Source organism: Aphidius gifuensis, linkage group LG4, assembly GCF_014905175.1.
Source record: "Aphidius gifuensis isolate YNYX2018 linkage group LG4, ASM1490517v1, whole genome shotgun sequence".
NCBI lineage: Eukaryota > Metazoa > Arthropoda > Insecta > Hymenoptera > Braconidae > Aphidius > Aphidius gifuensis.
The window spans coordinates 12,411,090-12,434,356 of NC_057791.1; the positions used below are offsets into that span (position 1 = coordinate 12,411,090).

At 29.6% G+C, this 23,267-nt stretch overlaps 2 protein-coding genes across 2 annotated transcripts; both read left to right on the forward strand.

Annotated features, from left to right (window-relative positions):
- The first annotated feature begins 9,150 nt into the window (after window positions 1–9,150).
- LOC122853863 lies at window positions 9,151–9,666 on the forward strand. The gene is made up of 2 exons (XM_044154274.1): window positions 9,151–9,253; window positions 9,340–9,666. Exons 1-2 carry the CDS (start codon window positions 9,188–9,190, stop codon window positions 9,664–9,666), a joined length of 393 nt encoding a protein of 130 aa, XP_044010209.1. The 5' UTR covers window positions 9,151–9,187.
- An 8,808-nt stretch (window positions 9,667–18,474) lies between these two features.
- On the forward strand, window positions 18,475–23,224 carry LOC122855091. Its single transcript, XM_044156245.1, has 2 exons — window positions 18,475–18,761; window positions 19,097–23,224. The coding sequence occupies exons 1-2, from the start codon at window positions 18,612–18,614 to the stop codon at window positions 22,625–22,627; spliced, it is 3,681 nt and encodes a 1,226-aa protein (XP_044012180.1). The 5' UTR covers window positions 18,475–18,611; the 3' UTR covers window positions 22,628–23,224.
- The last annotated feature ends 43 nt before the right edge of the window (window positions 23,225–23,267 follow it).

The window sequence follows — 23,267 nt, forward strand, 5'->3', positions numbered from 1 at the left end:
CTCGAAAACCGTTGATGAGAGAGAAAAAAAACCCCTAATGCCGTCACTATGTTTTTTTGAGGCGCATAATTTGAGCCTAATACGAACTCCCTATCTTGATTATAACAAAAGTTATGCCTCGCTGAAAAAAAACTGAAAAACGGCGCAATGAATAACTCAACGCGAAATCAAAAGAGAGACTTCGTATAAGGCTTATATTATGCGTCTCAAAAAACTCTATCGCCCGCATAATGGGTTTTTCCCCTATCTATAATAGTTTTTGAGAAAAAAAAAAAAAACTTCAAAATTTGATAAAAAATTCGGATATTTAATTTTTTTGCTCGAAAACTGTTATTGAGAGAGAAAAAAACCCTTAATGCCGTCACTAGATTTTTTTAAGGCGCATAATTTGAGCTTAATACGAACTTCCTATCTTGATTATAACAAAAGTTATGGCTCGCTGAAAAAAAAATCAAAAAAACGGACCAAAAAATGTCATCATAGAGTTGAAATAAAATGTTTATAAGGCTCCAAAAAAAGCCTTGATTCGAGTAATGTTATTGTTGATAAACCATTAAATTATATTTCAGCAATAATTTGAAATAATCATGGCCCTAGCCGGAGTATTGAAAATGTTTAATTTTCAACGGGTAACGCGGGCCACACGCCCCAACAAACGTTACCAGGTCTTTTTATTAATTTATATTCATTTTATATATTTTTTTGTTTGTTGTTCAGTACAATCGATACATACTTTTTGAGTTAAAATAAATGCAATATTCGTTGTTAATTAATAATTGAAAAAAAAACTAATAAAGTACTCATACGTTATAAAAAAGTAAAAATAAAAAAAAATATTTTATATGCATATACCTATTACAAGAATGTATATATTCAAAAATGTTGTATTGATAATAAAAAAAAAAAGTTTACTTTTGTTCACTTTATATTTATACAGCCGAGACTAGACGAGACTCTGATTTTTTTTACTCGAGACGAGACCGAGAAAAGGATTTATAACTGCTTCAATAATCCGTATTGTTAAGTAGAACAAATTGATAGTTGACTCAGCAATAATTGATAGAAATTCTTTCAACTACAAGCGTTAATATGTGTTCTGTACCTATTCCTAGGTGTTGAAGTTTCCATCAAGTTTGATATCAATTATCTAAAAAAAAATGAGCACGAAAATTCTGGAAAATTCATCGGAATAGATGATTTTTCCGGCTTTCATTTGCAACCAAAAAATCGAAAATTGAATAACGGGGAATATATACAACTCCCAACCGTAAGCTGGGAATATTATTTCAAGCTAGCTAGCTCCAATTTTTTTCAAACAAATGATAACATTTAAAAATTGTCAAAATAATCCCGAGCAAAGCTAGTATAAGTATATTCTGTATAATGATGAAATTGATTAAAAACTTTTCTTTCATATTTCAAATGTTTTTTTTTTTCAGAACAAAATTTCTTCTTCGGAGGAATTTTTTTTTTCAGTGTATGTTATATCATACAATAACATTGACATAATATATTGCATTAAACCAGCGTCATATAAAATTATATGTTATCATATTCAATTGTATATTAAAACATGCAATAATATGGACATGGGGTGTTGGAAGTTTTTTGGGGGACTTTTTTTGTATGAAGCATAATTTTTCTGAATGCACTAAAAAACTTATAATAATTTACAATTGTAACAATTATTTAAATATTTTAATAATAATTGCCATATAAGATTAATTCGTAGTCTAGATTATTTTTACGGCCATTTCAAACAATAATTGTATTTTCAAATACAAAATAATGATGTTCAAATACGAATTAATTCATCTGGCAACATTCTTTCCTTAGATATTTTTGCCATAGCTAATTAATTAAATAGCTATTAGCAAATGGTTCCAAGGAAGGAATGTAGCCAAATGAATTGATTCGTAAACTAGATTATTCTTACAGCCATTTGACACAATAATTTTTTTTAAATAGAAAATAATGCTGTAAAAATAATCTAGTCTACGAATTAATTTATTTGGCAACATTCTTTCCTTAGAACCATTTGTCAATAGCTATTGAATTAATCAATTATGGCGAATTTTGCTAAGGAAATTATGTAGCTAATTCAATTAATTAATAATAGTCTCAATTAATCTTTCCGTCACTTGACACAATAGTTCTAATTTATTACAATAAAAAAATTATATGCAAGCCTTCAGTCTAGAGTCAATAGAAGTAGAATAAAAATTTTCTTTCGTCAGTTGCGTCCGTGGTTAAGTTGGTTAAAGCTTGCCCCTAGCGAAAATGGCGACACCGATCCGACAGTCGGTTTGTGCAGCTGCGTGAACCTGGAACCCCACTTTATCGTAGAGACTTGTAGTATGGCTCATTTTGAAGGTCTTAATTTGTAGTAATTTGTAGTGAAAAGGGTTTAATTTGTAGTTCAAAAATTAAGGGTGAAAAAAGGGTTAAAAGGTACTTTCTTCAAAAATTGACTTAGAGCGATGAGAGTAGGGCCAAAACGTTCGTTGGAATTTGTAGTAATTTGGAGTAAAAAGAGTTTAATTTGTAGTTCAAAAATTAGGTGTGAAAAAAGGGTTAAAATGTACTTTCGCAGAAAATTGGAGAAAAATAGTAATGAAGAGGTCAAATAGCTTTCTTAGAATTTGTAGTAATTTGTAGTGAACAAATTTTAATTTCGAGTTGAAAAATAATGACACAAAAAAAAAATTTTTTTTTTTGGAGCAATAATCATGATAAAATTGCATAACTTTTTTGTTGACAACCAGAAAAAAATTACGAGTAAAATAAATGGAGAAAAAATCGTGAAAAATATAAATATATTTTTACTAAACCAGTTTCCCAAAAAAAAAAAGTCAAAAAAGTGGAAAAAAAAATTTTTTTTTTACTCCAAAATATTGAATACTAAATAACTTTTTTATTTATTGACCAAAAAACAAACTAAAATATTGGATAGATAGAAAAACATCCTAGCTAATTTGTAGTGAAGAAATTGGAATTTGTAGTTGAACCATTTGTCCGGAAAAATTAATTCTCTCATATAATACCTTCATAAATTATTGCGTAACTTTCTTATTTATTGACCAAAATTTAAACTAAAATATTAAATAGATAGGGAAACATCCTAGCTAATTTGTAGTGAAGAAATTAGAATTTGTAGTTGAACCATTTGTCCGGAAAAAGTAATTCTCTGACATATTCCTTTAATAAAATATTGCGTAACTTTTTTATTTATTGACCAAAATTCAAACTAAAATATTGAATAGATAGGGAAACATCCTAGCTAATTTGTAGTGAAGAAATTAGAATTTGTAGTTGAAACATTTGAGAAAAAAGTTACGCAATATTTTATTAAGGGAATATGTCAGAAAAATAATTTTTCCGGACAAATGGTTCAACTAAAAATTCTAATTCCTTCACTACAAATTAACGATAATTTAGTCAATAAATAAAAAAGTTACGCAATAATTTATTAAGGTATTATATGAGAGAAATAATTTTTCCGGACAACTAAGTTTGAACTACAAATTAAACCCTTTCACTACAAATTACTACAAATTAAGACCTTCAAAATGAGCCATACTACAAGTCTCTACGATAAAGTGGGGTGCCAGGTTCACGCAGCTGGTTTGTGCACTGATCTCATACAAAAACGACACAAAACCGACACACGACTATAAGAATTTCTGAGTCACAAAAATAAATAGTAAGAAGCATTTAAAAAATAAAATATTATGTCTCAAAATTTCTAAATAATATTCTCACAACTTAAGACACATTAGAATTTTTTTTGAATAATTTTTTTATTGAAAAAACTCAATTCCGTTTATGTATTAAAAGTGAGGTTAGCTGTCAGAATCATCTGTACACGACTGTGAGATTTTACCAAGAAGACTAGAAACCAGGAGAGTCAACTATGTACATTGGGAATGGGACAAAATATGTCGTGAAATAAGGCTTGTACATTTGGCCACAGAGAAGCGCTTTCGGCGTCTCGCGAACCAAAATTGTTCACAATTGTTGTTGATATTTTAATGCTGATTTGTTCTATTTTACGTATATCAATTTGATATCAAAATACGACACAAGTTTGTTATCTAAATTTATACAATTAATTGATTGTATGTAATAATTTTTGCTAAAAGAAGGATGTAGCTAAATAAATTATTTCGTAGTCTAAAAAAATTGCTCAACTATTCGCCACAAATATTTTAATTTATTATAGAAAATGTTGCCAAGAAATTAATCTAGACAACATATAAATTTATTTGGCCACATCTTTCCCTTAGATACATTTTCTAATAGCTATTTAATCGATTAATTATGGAAAATATTTTCTAAGAAAAGGATGGAACCAAATAAATAAATTAACAGTCTAAATTAATTCTTCAATTATTTGCCACCAATATTTTGATTTATCATATATAATAATTTATATATGATAAAATAATTGATTTAGCCAAATAATTTAATTTGTAGTCTATATCATATTTTTTATGATAAATAAAAATATTGGTGGCAAGTGATTAAGGAATTAATTTAAATAGACTGTTAATTTATTAAGTATATGTATTATATGTATTATATTCAATACATGTGTGCGTGGTTCGTGGGTCGACAACAGCGCTGAAACGGCGTTTTTATAAAGCCTGCCCCTGTGTAAAAGTTTACGACGTTTTTGGTCCCATCCAGCCTATCCCCCACTACAGGGAGTTGACTCTCCTGCACCCGTATTCAGAGGATGTTCTCATTAGGGCGTTTTTTTTTCCGATGGTGGCGTTTGTGAAGCTTTTCTATATGAAATCTATATAAAAAAAATTTTGCTTAGCGCCATCAGCGGAAAAAAAAAGCCCTAATGAGAACAATTTTGCCCCGTGAATACGGGTGCAGGTCTCTAGTCTTCTTGGATTTTACAATTCTCACACAATTCCGACCAGTGATGGGTAATTCGACGATTTTCGGGGTATCATACAATCATACGTATAATACGTATCATACGTATGATACTACATAAAGTGTATGATAATTGAAACTGCCCTCTTTTTTTATAAAATGAACTAAATGATTTATTAAACTCTCACTCACACCACTGTACACAGCTGTCAAACTGTTTTTTTTTATTACACGATAAATAATAAATAAATTCATCAACGTGTATAAAAAATTTATACGAGAAAATAATTTAACAGTTAAGGGATTTGGACGATTTTTTTCGGAATATGAGAAAGAAATGAAATTCATACAGTAGATTTTTGAAATACTAATACATTTTATGTGATTTTTTGGTAATTGTTTGGAAGCTCGTTTTTTTTTTATTAATTTTTATAGTTGACAACTTTTAACATTGGCTCTTATGGAGAATGCAATTTTTGTCAAAAAAAAATCCATTAAAATACGAATATCTCCGATCGACAATATGACATCATGAAAAAAAAACTATCGGGTCATAAAATGAGACAAAAGAAAACGTCTAGAAACAAAATAAAAAAGGTTGGGAGCATAGTTTTTTTATAATTAATAATTAAAGTATGAAAAAATGGATTTTTATGAGGAATTATTGAAAAATCACTAGAGACCTCTTGCGGATGACTTCTAAAAACACAATATTTTTATGAGTGCGAAAAAGACAAAAAACAGAGAAAAGATGTTGTCTCTCTCTTCGTTTTAAAAAATCGTCCAAATCCCTTAATATTATGACTTCTTTAAAAAATTCGCTCAGGAGTTTGCCTGGAATATATTAAAGTATGCCAATATGATGAAGGACTTGGCAAATAGGTCTCCCGGATTAATATAATACGTTCCTCATAAACAACGACAGGGAAAATATATTTGTGATATTGAGTGCTGTTAAATTATCCGTGTGATTATAATCTCATAATTGCTGTATTTATTATTTTTTTTTTGCAAGCTAATAAAACTATCTTTTTTCCTGGCATTTCATGATGTTCCTTAGAACCTGTCAAAACCCTCCTTGCCTACATATCATGTCTACTATCTCATTTTTTATTGTAATTTTTGAGATTATTCAAATAAAATACACACAATCATTTTTCGTTAGTTGATTTATTAATAAATATTAATAAATTCTTGAGATTACATATTATGTTGGATGTTGACATATTGTTTTTGGGCGCCAAATATGTGTACAATGGCGGATAGGCAAAATGGCGTCAGTAAAATAGTTAAAAAAGTGAAATGTAGAGGCGCTCTTAATGTATGATACATGGCGTATGATAACGGAGATGTATCATACTGTATGATACAGTGTATGATACTGCTGTATGATACACCGGTATCATACCTACCCAACACTGGTCCTGTACCTCGAGCTTCTCAAATTCGCCAATTTGGCGCTAATTGTTCTCAGCCGTACTTATGCGCTAACTATTTTGAATTAATATTGTTATAGCGCAGATTCGTTTGGGATAGCGTTTTTTATTTTTTTTTTTTCTGTCATGTAATTTATATACATGTTTTATATCAAAATTGAACGTAAATATTCCACGAGTTTGTTGCATCAAAAAGTGCTCGGAAAACCAAAAACAAGAGTGATTTGACGGCTTTTTCAGATACCAAAAGTAAGTAAGTTCAACATCGTTAGACCAACACTTTGATAAAAAAGAATTCTTGCCAGAATTTAATTGTTTTTGTTTATGTTAACAGTTTATCATTAATTGATGTTTAAAAAATCATACTTCTTACATGCTTATAAAATCATTGATGTATTTATTTTTGTTAAAACCCTATTTATTAACTTTTCTACTGATAATATCATTGAATTTAAATTTTGTTTACTATTTTCATGTTTCTTATTTTCTGCAGGATGCTCGTGTAACATGGCTTAATGTGATAGTTGTTAACAATTTTTGTGAACTATATTTTCAAGAAGAAGATATAATTTGATTATTTCATACAATAAATCCCAAACATTGTTGATAATGTCAATAGTGAGGCCAAAACGTAGATGTGCAGCAAGACAAACATAATCATAGTTTTGATGATCCATGTGCTGTATTATCTAAGTCAGCAACTCAAAAATCGCGTGATGCTGCAGATGAAAAATAATTAATTTTTGTAATGTTGACAAACAAAATTTATTGTCAAGTGAACAAGTTGATATGATTTTATTACAGTAATATTTTTTATGTTACTTGTTAATTTTTAAAAACGTTACTTATCGATCATCATCACCCAGTGAATTTTTTGTCTGTTTAATATGGATCAACAAATTGATAAACCTGATATATTCCTTTGACATTGCTCTAAGATGATCGAATAATAAACCTGCGCTATAACAATATTTATCAAAAATAGTTAGCGCATAAGTACGGCTGAGAACAATCAGCGCCAAATTGGCAAATTTGAGAAGCTCTAGGTACAGGACATATTTTGTCCCATTTGGCCTATCCCCCACTACAGGGAGTTGACTCTCCTTCTTTCTAGTCTTCTTGCCTTTAACACAGGAAATATTCATGCTTGACAACCCCAAAAAAATAAAAAAAAATGTTTTCAATTAGTTTTTTTTGTATGAAATCAATCATTATTTATATATATTTTAATCAGTATAATTATTTTATAGCATGAAGAATCATTTTTCCATAAAAAAAAATTTTATAATCGTATTTAAAAGAAAAACACTGAATATTGTGTTCATTATGTTGTCAGACTGATGGTGATAAACAGTGAAAAACCTGATAAAATTCCATTTTTTTGTGGATAGTTTTTATAATAACAGAAAATCTAATACGGGTTGCCACAATAATATTGGTATCAAAAAAAACTTGATTTTTTTTTTTATAATTCAGTAGTTTTTGGGAAATCTGTAACTCCATTTGACCACATTTGTTTATGTTCGAAATTATTTTGTTACATTTGCTCCCATAAGAGCCACGTATAATCTCTCTAAAACAGGCCGACTTTAATAATTAATATAAAAAAAACGAATACCAGTACCTATAATTCTAAGGGCACATTAAGATGCATTAATATTTCATTTATCTAATCTCAAAATTTCATAACATCCTCATTCCATCAAGTATTGACACATTTTTGTAATATAAAAAAAAGTGTTTCAATCACATTTCAAAAGTATAATCAAAATTAAATAATAACAACAAATACAGATTTACTGCACGTCTCATACTTTGATTGAACTACATTTATAGAGATAATCATATACTTACTGTAATCTATCACTTTTTTTAAATTAAAATCAGTTTGTTCATACAGTTGAGCTTGCCAATGTCATATATGTAATACTCCTATATTGCTAACTTCCTATGTATCTCTAAAATAAGTATGGGCAATGGTGCAGACTCCTTCGTCTTCCTTGTCGTGCGCCTACGAAAACGACGCGCGCATGTGACACTCGGAGAACGTCGGAAGCTCACTCAGGGGACGTTCCAAAAATCACTCGGAAACTCGGAAGGTCAAGATTGTGATCATAGAAAATTTTTGATATTTTGTTGTGGTAGACATGATTTTTTGTTCATGTATTTTTATAGGCACAAAACAATAAATTATTATTGTTTAATTATTAATAATAATTATAAAAAATACTTTTCACAACTATAATAAGTAACAAAAGTAAATGGCATATGCAATATGGCTGTTTTTGTTGCTTACAATATCTACAGTAACCTCTAGTTACTTTTAAGTTTATTTTATCTCTATATTTTTTCATCTACTGCGCCGGTCCGGGTTTCCGAGTGATTTTTGGAACGTCCCCTCACACTACTACATTTGATGTAAAAATTTTTGTTTGCACCCATGGAGGTGTATAAGGAGGGTAATCTCTCGAATTTCACTGAAGCTCACAGAATGGAGCAAGTCAGTACGTTTTTCTGCCAGTGATGACGCTAGTGGGACGAGTGCCCAAAGTCACATGTTGTTTTTGTTTACTTTTTTTTCCATCACGTCCAATGAGTTTTTTTTTTTTATATAGATATACCTATATAATATAAATAAAAATATTTAGGTATACAATACAATCAATTATAGTTTAATTACTTTTTATATTTGTTAGTGAACATATAAATTATAAATTTACCAGTAAGTGAATTTTCAATTTTTTACCTATACATTAATTCTTTTATTTACATAGCTGTCAGGTTAGAAAAATTATAAAATTTATTATTATTCTTTCACTTATCAAAATTTATTTGTCATTACTTTTTATTTGACAGGAAATATGGGGCGAACATGTATTGTTCGTGATTGTTATGAAGCAAAGAATACTCTTTTTTCTGTACCAAAGGTAATGTTTTAATGAAAAAAATGTATACAGTTAACAATTAATTGATATCATTCAACATTCCATCGTTATTTTTTTTTCAATGATAGGATTCACAACTTTTTGATGCCTGGAAATCAAACCTTCCAGAACTAAAGAAACCTCTTAGTACGTCAAGCTATGTTTGTGAAAAACATTTTCATCCAAGCGATTTGATAACACATTATGTTCAAAAATTACCATCAGAAACTTGGTCATATCCTTTTGGTAGAAAACGATTAAAACCTAAAGCCGTACCATTATCTTCAAATATATATATGACTTCAGATAATGGTAATTTATTACATACTTATATCGAGCCAATAAATAGTAATGTTGATAAGCCAATAGTACCAATTGAGAACTCCATGTTTGCACCAAATAAATTTAACAATTAGATATAATAGTGTGAGTGAGCTTCCGACGTTCTCCGAGTGTCACATGCGCGCGTCGTTTTGGTAGGCACACGACAAGGAAGACAATAGAGTCTGCACCGTAGCCCATGCAGGAAATCCACTTATTGTAGAGATAGGACGTTAGCAATATAGGAGTATTACATATATGGCTTATACCCACTCTAATTTACCCATCACTGGTATGCAAGGAAGCACTAGAGTCGTGCGGTCATTTGAAGAAACTTTAGTAACTAAAATTCACCAACGCATTCGTTATTTTCAGTCATTGTGTTTACTTTGTTAATTTAATAATTTTTTTCAAGACACAAGAACAAATTACCAATGAATAATAACGAAAGAGAGTGAAAGAACTGCAGTCCAATTCTAAGGGCAAATCTTTTACAATTTACGGCTTTTTTCGCCGCTGATGGCGCTTGTAAAATTTTTTTTATATAGAATTCACATACAAAAGCTTCACAAGCGCCGCCAGTGGAGGAAAAAAGTCCTAAATTGTGATGCTCTGTGAATTGGACTGCTAAAGAAAACAAATAACGAGAAATAAATAGTAAACAATTATTATTTATTTATTTAGATCAAATGGTTGAAGTTCTGTGCTACTATAATCACGTTTTATTGTTTTTTTAACTTGATGAATTTTTCCATGTCGTCTAGCATAAATAAATAAAAATGTACACGTTCCTTTTCCTCAATCTGTAAACAATGATATTTATTAATTATTTATTTATATTATTATTAAAATAATTGTAATAAATTACCTTATACAACAATCATAAAAGAGATCCATCAACATGGTTTTTCCAATATCACCATCAGCACCATACAAATACAAACCCTCTGGCGGTTTTTTTTTTTCTTTTCCAACTAATTTATTTAAAAAACTTGGTTTTTCTGGTTTTTATGCATTAATGCCATCATAAACATTTTGTGGATTTTGTACAACACGCATTTGATATTCATCCTCAATAAGTTGTTTATTTTTTATATTTTTTTTAAAAACTTCAATTAGACTATTATTATTTCTTATGTCAACTTTGGCATCGCATGTAATCGAAATAAAATTTATTTGGAATGATCTTTTTAATAAAAAATTATCTATTTAACATTAAATTTTCCTTAGCCATTGCTTACTTTTGGTATTTTTTTTTATTAAAATGTATTGCTTCAATTTCATTTGTTAAATAAATAATGTATAATATTGAGTTGGATTATTTTCTTACAACATAAAGGAATATTCTAACTGAGCCACACAAATAAAAAAAAATGTAAACAAAAACATCATGTGACTTCGGATCTTGATGAGACTAGCGCCGTCACTGGCGATAATGTGTACTGACTTGCTCCATTCTGTAAGCTTCAATGAAATTCAAGAGATTACCCTCCTTATACACCTCCATGTTACAAACACATAAAAGATAAATAAAAATATAACCTTCCTTATTTGTGGACAATTTGATATTTTGACAGTCAATCATTATATATATGTACTATACATGTGTAAATATAAACAAACAAATTTATTAACAACGCTAACCATTGTTGTTGTATTGTTTTAATGTTGGAATGTTTTAATGCGTGCAGCATTCTTTCAACAAAGTCCTCGGCGGCCATTTTCTAGTAAATTTCTAGTGAGATATAGTGACACAAGTGCTATGGCATAGAACTTGGTCGAAAAACTATGCTAGTGGCCACATGTCTTAAGTGGAACGCTGGTTCCTCAAACGGTGCAGACAAGAAGACTAGAAATACAGGAGGACGAACTTGCCTCAAAAAACCGTATTGCTATATGGTCGCCGCATAATTGAGGGGCGCTAGTAGTACCCGGGTAACGTGCGCGACTTGTATCGCTTTTTTTTTACGATGCGCACAATACAAACATACTCTGACAAACACTAATAGAGCATTATACACATGATGTTTGTCAGAGTAGGTGCTTTCTTTTGTGTATTTATTTTTTTTCCTATTTATTTTCGCGCATGTGCAGTTGAATGCGCAGTCAACAAAAAGACAGTTTGCAACAGCGTAGGACATGAAGGGCTGGATTAGCCATATTTTAATTCTTATTTTTAAAAAATTATTTGTTCGACGCCACTGTTCTCTCCTCAAGTTTGCATAATATGAGCATGTGCATGATCATGCGCATTGAAGTGAAAAAAAATAAATACACAAAAGAAAGCACCTACTATGTTTGCATTGTGCGCATTGTAGAAAAAAAGCGATACAAGTCGCGCACGTTACCCGAGTACTACTAGCGCCCCTCAATTATGCGGCGACCATATAGCGATACGGTTTTCATATACAGGCGAGATAGGGAGTACTGTCCTCCTGTATTTCTAGTCTTCTTGGGTGCAGACAATCTCTCTGTCGCAGTCCTTAGAAGATTTAGGCAATGACAAGAGTGGGGATTCGGCAGAATTCGGCTTACCTGCATGCGCAATGAATTTGTGTGCATATTATTTCTGTGTTTAAATATATGATGCATTTAATATTACTATTAACATGTTTCCTTATTTTTAAGATATTCTTTTAAAATATTGATAAATAAACCCCTGGTGAAAATAATTTTGACAAAATTTGTCAAAAATTATTTGTCAAATTTTGTCAAATAATTATGAGAAATTTAGTCAAAATTTAGCAAATTTAGTCAAAATTTGGCAAATTTTGAGAGGAAATTGGGACTCCTCAATTTACGGACAATCTAATTTTGTCAAAATTTGACAAATTTTGCTAAAATTATTTGAATTGAAAAAAAAAAAAAAAACCTAGTTATGTTGTCTGCATAATCATATTATGTACCCAATTTCCGACAGTTATATATCATTTTCATAAGTTTAACACATCATCTATAGAAATCTGTCTATCTGTTCAATATTTCCATATGAGCGATGGATATATGATTTTCTCTATATACTAACAGAACATTACATGACTGCATGCGAGAAACATTCATCAATATTTTATTTTCTATTTTGTTCTAATTAATTAATATCATCAGTAGCAAAGAAGGTAACAATTCGACGATATTTTCCGGTTTATAGATAAATTTTAAAAAATTATCAAATTCATATAATTTCTTCTAAATTAACGGTTTAAAAAAAATTTGGCAAAGTTTGAGAAAATTTGTCTAATTTTGACAAATTTTGTCAAATGTATTTAAAATTTTTCAAAAAAAAATAAATTTTTATAATTGACAAAATTTGACAAATTTTGGCAATATTTATCAAAAAAAAAAAATTATTATAATTTACAAAATTTGTCAAATATTGCCAAAATTTGACAAAAAAAATTTGACAAAATTTGACAAATTTTGTCAAATGTTTTCAAAATTTATCAAAAAAAAAAGTTTATTAAGATTGACAAAATTTGACAAAAAAAATTTTGTCAAATGTTTTCAAAATTCATCAAAAGAAAAAATTTATTAAGATTGACAAAATTTGACAAAATTTGTCAAAATTGGACAAAATTTGATAAATTTTGTCAAAATTAGACAAATTTTGTCAAATGTTTTCAAAATTTATCAAAAAAAAAAATTCATTAAGATTGACAAAATTTGACCGAAAAAATTTGACAAAATTTGTCAACATTAGACAAATTTTGACAAATTTTGTCAAATGTTTCCAAAATTTATCAAAAGAAAAAATTCATTAAAATTGACAAAATTTGACAAATATTGACAAAAAAAATTTGACAAAATTTGCCAAAATTAGTTGAATTTCACATACAAAAGCTTACAAGCGCCGCCAGTGGAGGAAAAAGCCCTAAATTGTAATGCCCTGTGAATACGGGGCACAACCTATTATGTGACAATAACAAGCAATTACTACAAGTAAATTCTCTTTTTATTTCAGTTTGACATAAATATTGAACAGTCATTTAGGTAATTTTTCCAATGATTGAAAGCCAAAAAAAATAATGTCATGTGCTAGTACTGCCACTACAAGAAACAGCTTTTTCCTATAATATTTTGGTCGGTATTACAGGGCGAATTTGCAGAGCGAGAAAAAATTTTTATGAAAAGAATGCACCCCTGATTTATCATGATTTATCGTTGTTGTAATAAAAAAACAGTTTCGACAGTTGTGTACACTGTACAGTCTCATTAGCTTTCCGATGGCGTTCAAAAACTAGAGTATGTATGAAATGTACTCTATCCGTATCTCAGCCGAGCTGCACCCGTATTCACAGGGCATTACAATTAGGGCTTTTTTCATCCACTGGCGGCGCTTCAAAAAGCTTTTATATGTAAATCTATATAAAAATGTATAAGCGCCATCAGTGACAAAAGAGCTCTTAAATTATGCTGCCGAGCTGGGGTTCACATCGATATATATATATATACTATTCATATATGTAAAGGCATGTGGCCACTAGCATAGTTTTTCGACCAAGTTCTATGCCATAGCACTTGTGTCACTATATCTAACTAGAAATTTACTAGAAAATGGCCGCCGAGGACTATGTTGAAAAAATCATGAAGACTAGAGACCTCTAGTCTTCATGGAAAAAATGCTGCATGCAGCATTTTCAGCATAGAACCGCTAACTTCACACTAGTTTTTTTTGATACAGCCAACATTAAAAAAATACAACAACAATGGTTAGCGTTGTTAATAAATTTCTTTGTTTATATTTACACATGTATAGTACATATATATAATGATTGACTGTCAAAATATCAAATTGTCAACAAATAAAAAAGGTTATATTTTTATTTATCTTTTATGTGTTTGTAAGCAAGTTGGTACAGCTGAAACAATTTCAAGAAACGATTAAAACTTTTCCTTCCATAGCGCTATGGCATAGAACTTGGTCGAAAAACTATGCTAGTGGCCACAAGCCTTAATGGAGTATTACATATATGCTACTATCTAGGACAATGATCAATATACTGCAATATACTTGAGTTCTTATAGGTATTGCAATACCATTTGCTTCATCAACATGATGGTGAAGAGTGACTTGGTCACATATCCATTCAACAACTCTTTTAGGAAATCTTAAAATAAAGTAATTTTTTTTTTAAATTAATTTAATAAAAATACACCTTGATTTTTTTTTAACGCCTAAAATAAAAAAATATCTTCTTTAAAACCTAAATTTTTTTAAAAGCTGTTGGTCACTCATATATTCAATAGGATCAGACATATTGCGAATATTATTGTTTCACCTCATATTAATTAATCTTAATCTCCTATTTTCATCTTCGTCTTCTTCATTTATTAAATTGGCGATACCAATAATTGCTGGAATATTCATTTTGCCCTTCACTATTTCTAATTTTGTTTGCAACAGTAACAGCAATCAACTTAAAAATTCGACAGCTTTATTTGTTTACATTCTTAATAGGGTTATGGTGCTCAAAATCATCAAAACATGTCATATCAAGAAGACTAGAAACCAGGAGAGTCAACTATAGGTGTGTTCGTTCACTATTCACACCGAGCGTATGCACGGAGCGTATGCAAGGAAGCGCTAGTGTTTTGCGGTCATTTGAAGAAACTTTAGTAACTAAAATTTACTAAAACATTCGTTATTTTCAGTCATTGTGTTTATTTTGTTAATTTAATAATTTTTTCTCAGACGCAAGAACAAATTACCAATTAATAATAATGAAAGAGAGCGAAAGAACTGGAAAAAACGAATAGCAATAAATAAATAGTAAATTTTAGTTGCTAAAGTTTCTTCAAATGACCTGCCTTACTACATCCATCTACCAGTGCAAAACGAACACCTTATGTACATTGGGAATGGGACAAAATATGTCGTGAAATAAGGCTTGTACATTTGGCCACAGAGAAGCGCTTTCGGCGTCTCGCGAACCAAAATTGTTCACAATTGTTGTTGATATTTTAATGCTGATTTGTTCTATTTTACGTATATCAATTTGATATCAAAATACGACACAAGTTTGTTATCTAAATTTATACAATTAATTGATTGTATGTAATAATTTTTGCTAAAAGAAGGATGTAGCTAAATAAATTATTTCGTAGTCTAAAAAAATTGCTCAACTATTCGCCACAAATATTTTAATTTATTATAGAAAATGTTGCCAAGAAATTAATCTAGACAACATATAAATTTATTTGGCCACATCTTTCCCTTAGATACATTTTCTAATAGCTATTTAATCGATTAATTATGGAAAATATTTTCTAAGAAAAGGATGGAACCAAATAAATAAATTAACAGTCTAAATTAATTCTTCAATTATTTGCCACCAATATTTTGATTTATCATATATAATAATTTATATATGATAAAATAATTGATTTAGCCAAATAATTTAATTTGTAGTCTATATCATATTTTTTATGATAAATAAAAATATTGGTGGCAAGTGATTAAGGAATTAATTTAAATAGACTGTTAATTTATTAAGTATATGTATTATATGTATTATATTCAATACATGTGTGCAGTGTTGGGTAGGTAAGATACCTTGGTATCTTACATGTGTAAAATACCATGTAAGATACCGTATCTTACATCATCGGTTTCATACATCGAGGTATCTTACATTGCGTTCCCAGCGCCTCCTACGAATAAAAGTGGAACCTTCGTGCTACAATTTTTTTTTATTCGATAAATACATGTAATTTATTTATTGAATAAATAAAAATTCCAAAAACAAGCAGTAGCTAAGGAAAAGATGTAGCTAAGGAATTAATGTTGCTTAAAAAAGAATTTCTTTGGCAACTGTATTCCTTAGCTCCATCTTTTCCATAGCTACTATTTTTCCTCAGGATTTTTATTTATTTAAAAAATTAGTTATTTAAAATTAAAGCAACATTAATTCCTTAAAACATAATTTTTTGGCAACATTAATTTCTTAGCTACATCTTTTTCTTAGCTACTGCTTTTCCTTGGACATTTTAATTTATTTAATAAATAAAATTACATGCATTTTATTTTTTAAATAAATAAAAATCCCAAGCAAAAATAGTAGCTAAGGAAAAGATGGAGCTAAGAATTATTATAAAGAAAGTCTTTTTCAAGCAACATTAATTCCTTAGCTAGATCTTTCCCTTAGCTACTGCTTTTTCTTGGACATTTCCATCTTTTTAAAATAAACTGACATGTATATTATTTATTTAATAAATAGAAAATGTCCGAGGAAAAGCAGTAGCTCAGGAAAAGATGATAGACTAAATTAATAAAATTAAGTTTCAAGCAACATTAATTCCTTAAAACTGGTTTTCCTTGATATTATATATATTTATATAACAAATAAATTACATGTACCAATATATATCGAGCAATAAGAACTAATTGTCGAGTCGACAGTCAATAAGAATGTTCAAAATGGCGTCAGAGGTATCTTACAGTTTCTTACAGTATCTTACAGTATCTTACTGTAAGTGTATGAAACCTCAAAAATCGACCATTTACCCATCACTGCATGTGTGCATGTGTGCGTGGTTCGTGGGTCGACAACAGCGCTGAAACGGCGTTTTTATAAAAGGTGTATTCTTTCACGGCGGATTTTCTGGCGGATTTCCACCTCCACTGCATGTCCCTTCTTTTTTTTATCCCTTCTTTGAACGTTTGAGCATAAATAGTTGAGAAGGAGAGCTCAAACGCTAGGAGAGGTGGAAATCCGCCAGAAAATCCGCAATGAAAGAATACACCTAAAGCCTGCCCCTGTGTAAAAGTTTACGACGTTTTTGGTCCCATCCAGCCTATCCCCCACTACAGGGAGTTGACTCTCCTGGTCTCTAGTCTTCTTGTGTCATATATACATCGATGTGAACCCCGTGAACCCCAGCAGTCCAATTCACAGGGCAAATTTTTTACAATTTAGGGCTTTTTTTTGCCGGTGATGGCGCTTGTCAAATTTTTTTTATATAGATTTCACATACAAAAGCTCTACAAGCGCCGCCAGTAGAGGAAAAAAGCCCTAAATTGTAATGCCCTGTGAATTGGACTGCTGCAGTCCAATTCACAGGGCATTACAATTTAGGGCTTTATTCCTCCACTGGCGGCGCTTGTGGAACTTTTGTATGTATAATCTATATAAAAAAAAAATTTACAAGCGCCATTAAGAGGAAACACAAGTTGTTCTGTTTTACCGGTAAAGTCTGTATGCTTTTACATGCAAAAAAAATACTATTATTATTATTTTAATTTTTTCCTATATAAAACACACATAGGCTTTACCGGTAAAACAGAACAACTTGTGTTTCACCTTAACAGAGATATAATTAAGGTACAACTAGGGGAAATTAAAAATAATGACGATTTCACGAATTTTATAGAGTAGATAATTGAAATAACGATACACCTTTTTCTTTAATCAGTTTTTTTGTTATAAGATGTTTTTTTGATTAATTAACTGTTAACGATGGTCCTTTTTTTGAGGTTAAACATAGGCTCTTATGGAAAATGATGTTCGGCTTTTCATAATACCCCATCGAAATACTTGAAAAAATAATGCCATATTTACCAAAAACTAAAGGATAAAACTAGAAAAAAAGACGAAAAATCATCACCCAAATTTAGTATAGGTTTTAATTCTCAATTTTAATTAATAGAGGATAATAAATTTTTGTCTTTGTCTAAATACTTGAGTGGAAGTGAGAAACAGTATTCTCTTTCTAATCTTTCGTCCTTTTCGCACTCATGAATATATAATGTTTTTAGCAAACATCCGCCAGATGTCTCTCATTTTGCCCTAGTTGTACCTTAAGCTAATACTATACATGGTTTACATGAAAGCTGTCGCGCCTCTCTTTGGCCGGTTTCATCATATGCTTCTTGCGTTTTTGTATTTCGAAGTATGATACGTGAAGTATCATACATTTATATCCTTGTCTGGTTTTCCGAATGCTGATTCAAGATGTCTGGAAGCTCAATACGACAGATCAACAAGTTTATTGAAAACAAAATTATTAAAGATTCAAAGCAATCATTGATGTTATCAAAAATAAAATGGAAATTGATAGTAAATTAGGATCATCAATTCTTTCGACAGATAATGATGTTTTTGAAAAAATGAGCGATTTTACAGAGTTTAGAATACTTACTGTACAATCTGATCATAACTATTACATGAATGGCATTGGAGACAACAATAATCAGGTAGCATAACCATTTTATTTTTCATTATTATAAAATTGAAAGAAAAAACGTAGATCTAAATAACTTGTAAACTTTCAATAGCATTTTTTGACACAAATGATAATTTTTTAAAGTTTTAGATTAGTTTTTATTTAGTATTTGATTGTTGATTATATTTTTCATAACTTACTTGCAATATATTCCCGCCTTTTTACAAGTCTTTTTTTAACTTAATTAATCACTTGAAAGTATTGACCTGACTCTGGTTAGTTATAACAAAATACATGGAAATTCACGGCATATAAAAATATCGAAATCAAGATTCAATTTAATATCATAATTTTTTCCCGATTTAGGACTCATTATCAGTTTCTTGTATTGAAGAAGTGACTGAGAAGCCACAGTTAAAAACCGTTGATCATATTACTGTCGATGAAAAGGTTTTTGTAGAATCACAACATCAACAACGGGAATTAAAAGATGTTGACGGTAAATTAATAAATATGGTAAAAGACAATCATGAGGTAGAGAGAGTAGATAAATTATTACAACAAGTTGATGATGAAAATCAACATCAGCAAAAAAACCAATTGCAGAAAGAGCCACACGTTGAACATTATCATTATCTAACTAAACAATATCAAAGTTATTATGATGCTAATAAAATATATCAACCTCAAACTTTGGAAGAAAAATATAACTTAAAATCATGTTCAGTTACGATAACAAGATGTGATAAAATATGGGAAACTCTGAAATTAATAAAACTATTACAAGATAATCAAGAGTTATCTTTAATCGCAAAGTCTAAAAAAGACGATATTTGCGAAGATGCTCTACTAGAAAAAACAACAAATAATCATAAGTCTTTAATAATGCCATACATTCAATATCAACCAATAATTGGAAATGGTAACACAGCATTACCAAATTTTCAATTTTTAGTCAAAAGTACAAGGCCATTGTATCATTGCTATACATGTGGTCGACAATACAGTCATCGTAGCACATTACGGGATCATTCTGAACGTATACATAATATAATAATACCATCAGTACGTCCACCAAGTTCAACGACTGTCAAGAAAAATGATACTAATATAAACAATGATGAGAGTGATATTGATGAACAACCAGAAACATCGAATGAATTTATTGATGATTCAAGTGATATTACTGAAAGCTCAAAAATAAATAGCTATAAAGATGGTAGAATAAACTGTCCCTATTGTGAAAAAACTTATTCTGATAAATATAATTTAAATTTTCATCTTGAAACAAATCATGGTATGCTTGGTTTAATAAAACATCGTAATACATCAATGAGATGGAGAACAGTTAAGCGATCCACAATGAATGTACATAGATGTAATACATGTGGCAAAGATTTTTACCGTGATGATAAACTAAAGAATCATATGCAAAAAGAGCATGGCCTTCCATTAATGAATATTTGTAATCAAACAAATAAAAAAATTCACCCTATTGAACCAACAAGACAAGAATCCCATGATAGTGAAGAAGAGCACGTTAGAAGAGAAGAAAGTGAGGATGAAGATGAAGGCGGAAATGACAATAAAAACGGCGGGGATGGTGAAGACGAAGAAGAAAACATTAAAAATGAACTGATACAGACAGTCACTAAAACGATTGATGATGATAATAATTATATAGACGATAAAAAAAAAGAATTATATTCATGTCCAGTTTGTAAAAAATTATATGTTGATAAAATAAGTTGGAAAATTCATTTAAAGAAATTACATGGTATATTATTACCACCAGGACGGCATACAAGACTTGAACTTGAAAAATATTTAAAAAATTTAAAATTAAAAAAAAAATTAATGAATCCAACAAATGATAAAAAAGTTGTTAATCGAGGCAATTTTGAATGTCATATTTGTGGTGCTAAGTTCTTTCGTACAATATATTATGATATGCATATGGAAAAACATGTAGATGGCATAATATCAGAAACTGGTACGCTGGTTATTAATAAAAAATCATCATCATCATCATCATCATCATCATCATCATCATCATCATCATCATCATCATCATCATCATCATCATCATCATCATCATCATCATCATCATCATCATCATCATCATCATCATCATCATCATCATCATCATCATCATCATCATCATCATCATCATCATCATCATCATCATCATCATCATCATCATCATCATCATCATTATCATTATCATTATCATCATCATTATCATCATCATCATTATCATCATTATCATCATCGTCATCACCACCACCATCATCAACATTATCATCATCATCGTCATCATTATCAATAATACCAAAACAACGTGAGAAAAAGTTGTCTGATTGTGAATATTGTGGTAAAGCATTTCGTTTATTAAGAAATTTAACATCACATCGTCCGCGTTGTAAATTAATAACAGAATACCGTGAATCAAATGTAGAAAATAATGGTGACAAAGAAAGATTAGTATGTAATATTTGTGGAAAAACATGTTCGAACGATTCACATTTAGTACGGCATTTGAAAGATTCTCACAGTATTGATTTTCCAAAAACCAAAAAATTAAAAAAATCCCATGATAATGATAAATTATCATGTAGTTTACGTACAAAAGAACGTCTCAATTATGATGAAAACGTACAATCACATTTATCTGGTATTGTCAAAAATCCAATGCATCAAGATGAACAATCATTAATACGTCAAAGTGAATTCAAAAAAATACCAGTAACGGATAATGATACAAATCAGTTGAACAGTTCAATACAGTGTATATTATGCAATCGTCATTGTAAAAAAATATATAAACACTTTACTGAATATCATAAAATACGACATCCAGATGCAATAATTGCCCAGTGTAAACCATCAAGTTCAATTGATATTGATATTGATATTAAAGATAAGGGATTGAAAAGATCACCAAGTTTACCAGAACTTGAAAAGTATGAAACAATAAAATCTGAGCCACCGACAAGTGATAATGATGATAGTGATAACATAATTCATGATGTTAGAAGCAAAAGAAATATCACCAAAGGTAGACGACGCCATACACAACCAATTGAAATAACACAACATTATCCAACACCTGGTCCAGATAGATTATTTGAGTTGATAAATAGTGATAAACAATATTATAAATGCAAATATTGTTCATACAAAACATTTAATTATAAACAAGCTTGTGGACATCAATCAACACACCCGCAAGAATATTATGGATCAAAAGGACGTAGAACATCGTTACCAGAAAATAAAAATCATGTACTAGGATCATTGTCACGTAAAACACGTGCTAGTTTACGTATGCGTGAAGAAATAAATTTTCAATGTTCAATATGTGATAGAGTATTTCGTAATGCTGATGTATTAGCATCACATAAAATATCATGTATACCCCGAATAAATGTTGATTCACCAACAACTATTGATATTACAAATGACATACACGAAAGCAGTGATAGAGATTCTGGTATTGGTATTAGTATAACAATTAAAAAGAAAAATGATTCGTATGAAATTGTTAGTAGAGATAGTAGTGGGGAAAGAAAAACGGATGATATTATTAATGATTTACCAAACAATGCCATTATGACATCCAATACATCAATCAACTTAAATACTTCACAACTTTCAATTGATAATATTAAAATTGAATATGATTCTGATAACCCAAATATGAGTAATATTCATTATAAACGTGGTAGTACTAAAAAATATCAAGTTAGTTCGTTGGTTTGGTTGTGCACAAATGTCTTACGTATGTCTAAAAAAATTGGCCTATTACAATGTCCAGTATGTATGATCAAATGGCCAAGTAAAAAATCACTCGTCTTACATGGTCGTATACACAAAGCTAATAGAATGTCTCTGTAATCTTTATTTTCTTTGTGCTTTTCATATTATATGAAATCAATTTTTATGAACTATTAACTAATTTTTATTGCTTTATAAATTCAGCCGCTAAGATTGAATATACGGTTTAAAAAAAATTAAATTAAGCGTTACGTTTTTATAATGCCGCACAACCTCAGTGCTCGATTTTCTTTTTCTAGTTTTTTTCATACTATATTTTTAAAAAATATACGCATTTGCTTCTATTCTTTGACGGGAAAAAATAGATGAACCACCAGCTGAAAAATTTATTAAATGATAAATAATAATTGAGAATAACAGTTTTTTATTTTAAATGTGACTAACGTAATTATGGAGTTGAATTAAAATTATATGTATCTTTATGTATTTAATTTAAGAATTTTTTTGGAATATAAAGAAATAACTATTGTCTCCAACTCATGATAATTTAGTTGTTAATGTTCTTCATTAACAGTGCAATGAGTTCATCACAATAGGTTGTTCAAGTATTTTTCGATTTTGAATAAATTTTTCATTTTCTTCGTAAATATAACAATGTAAAATTACATAGCTATTAAGTCATAATTGTTAGAATTTTTAATGATGTGTGACTTGTTTATTAGAAGAGTTTGTTATTATGTGAAATTAAATTGACGTCACA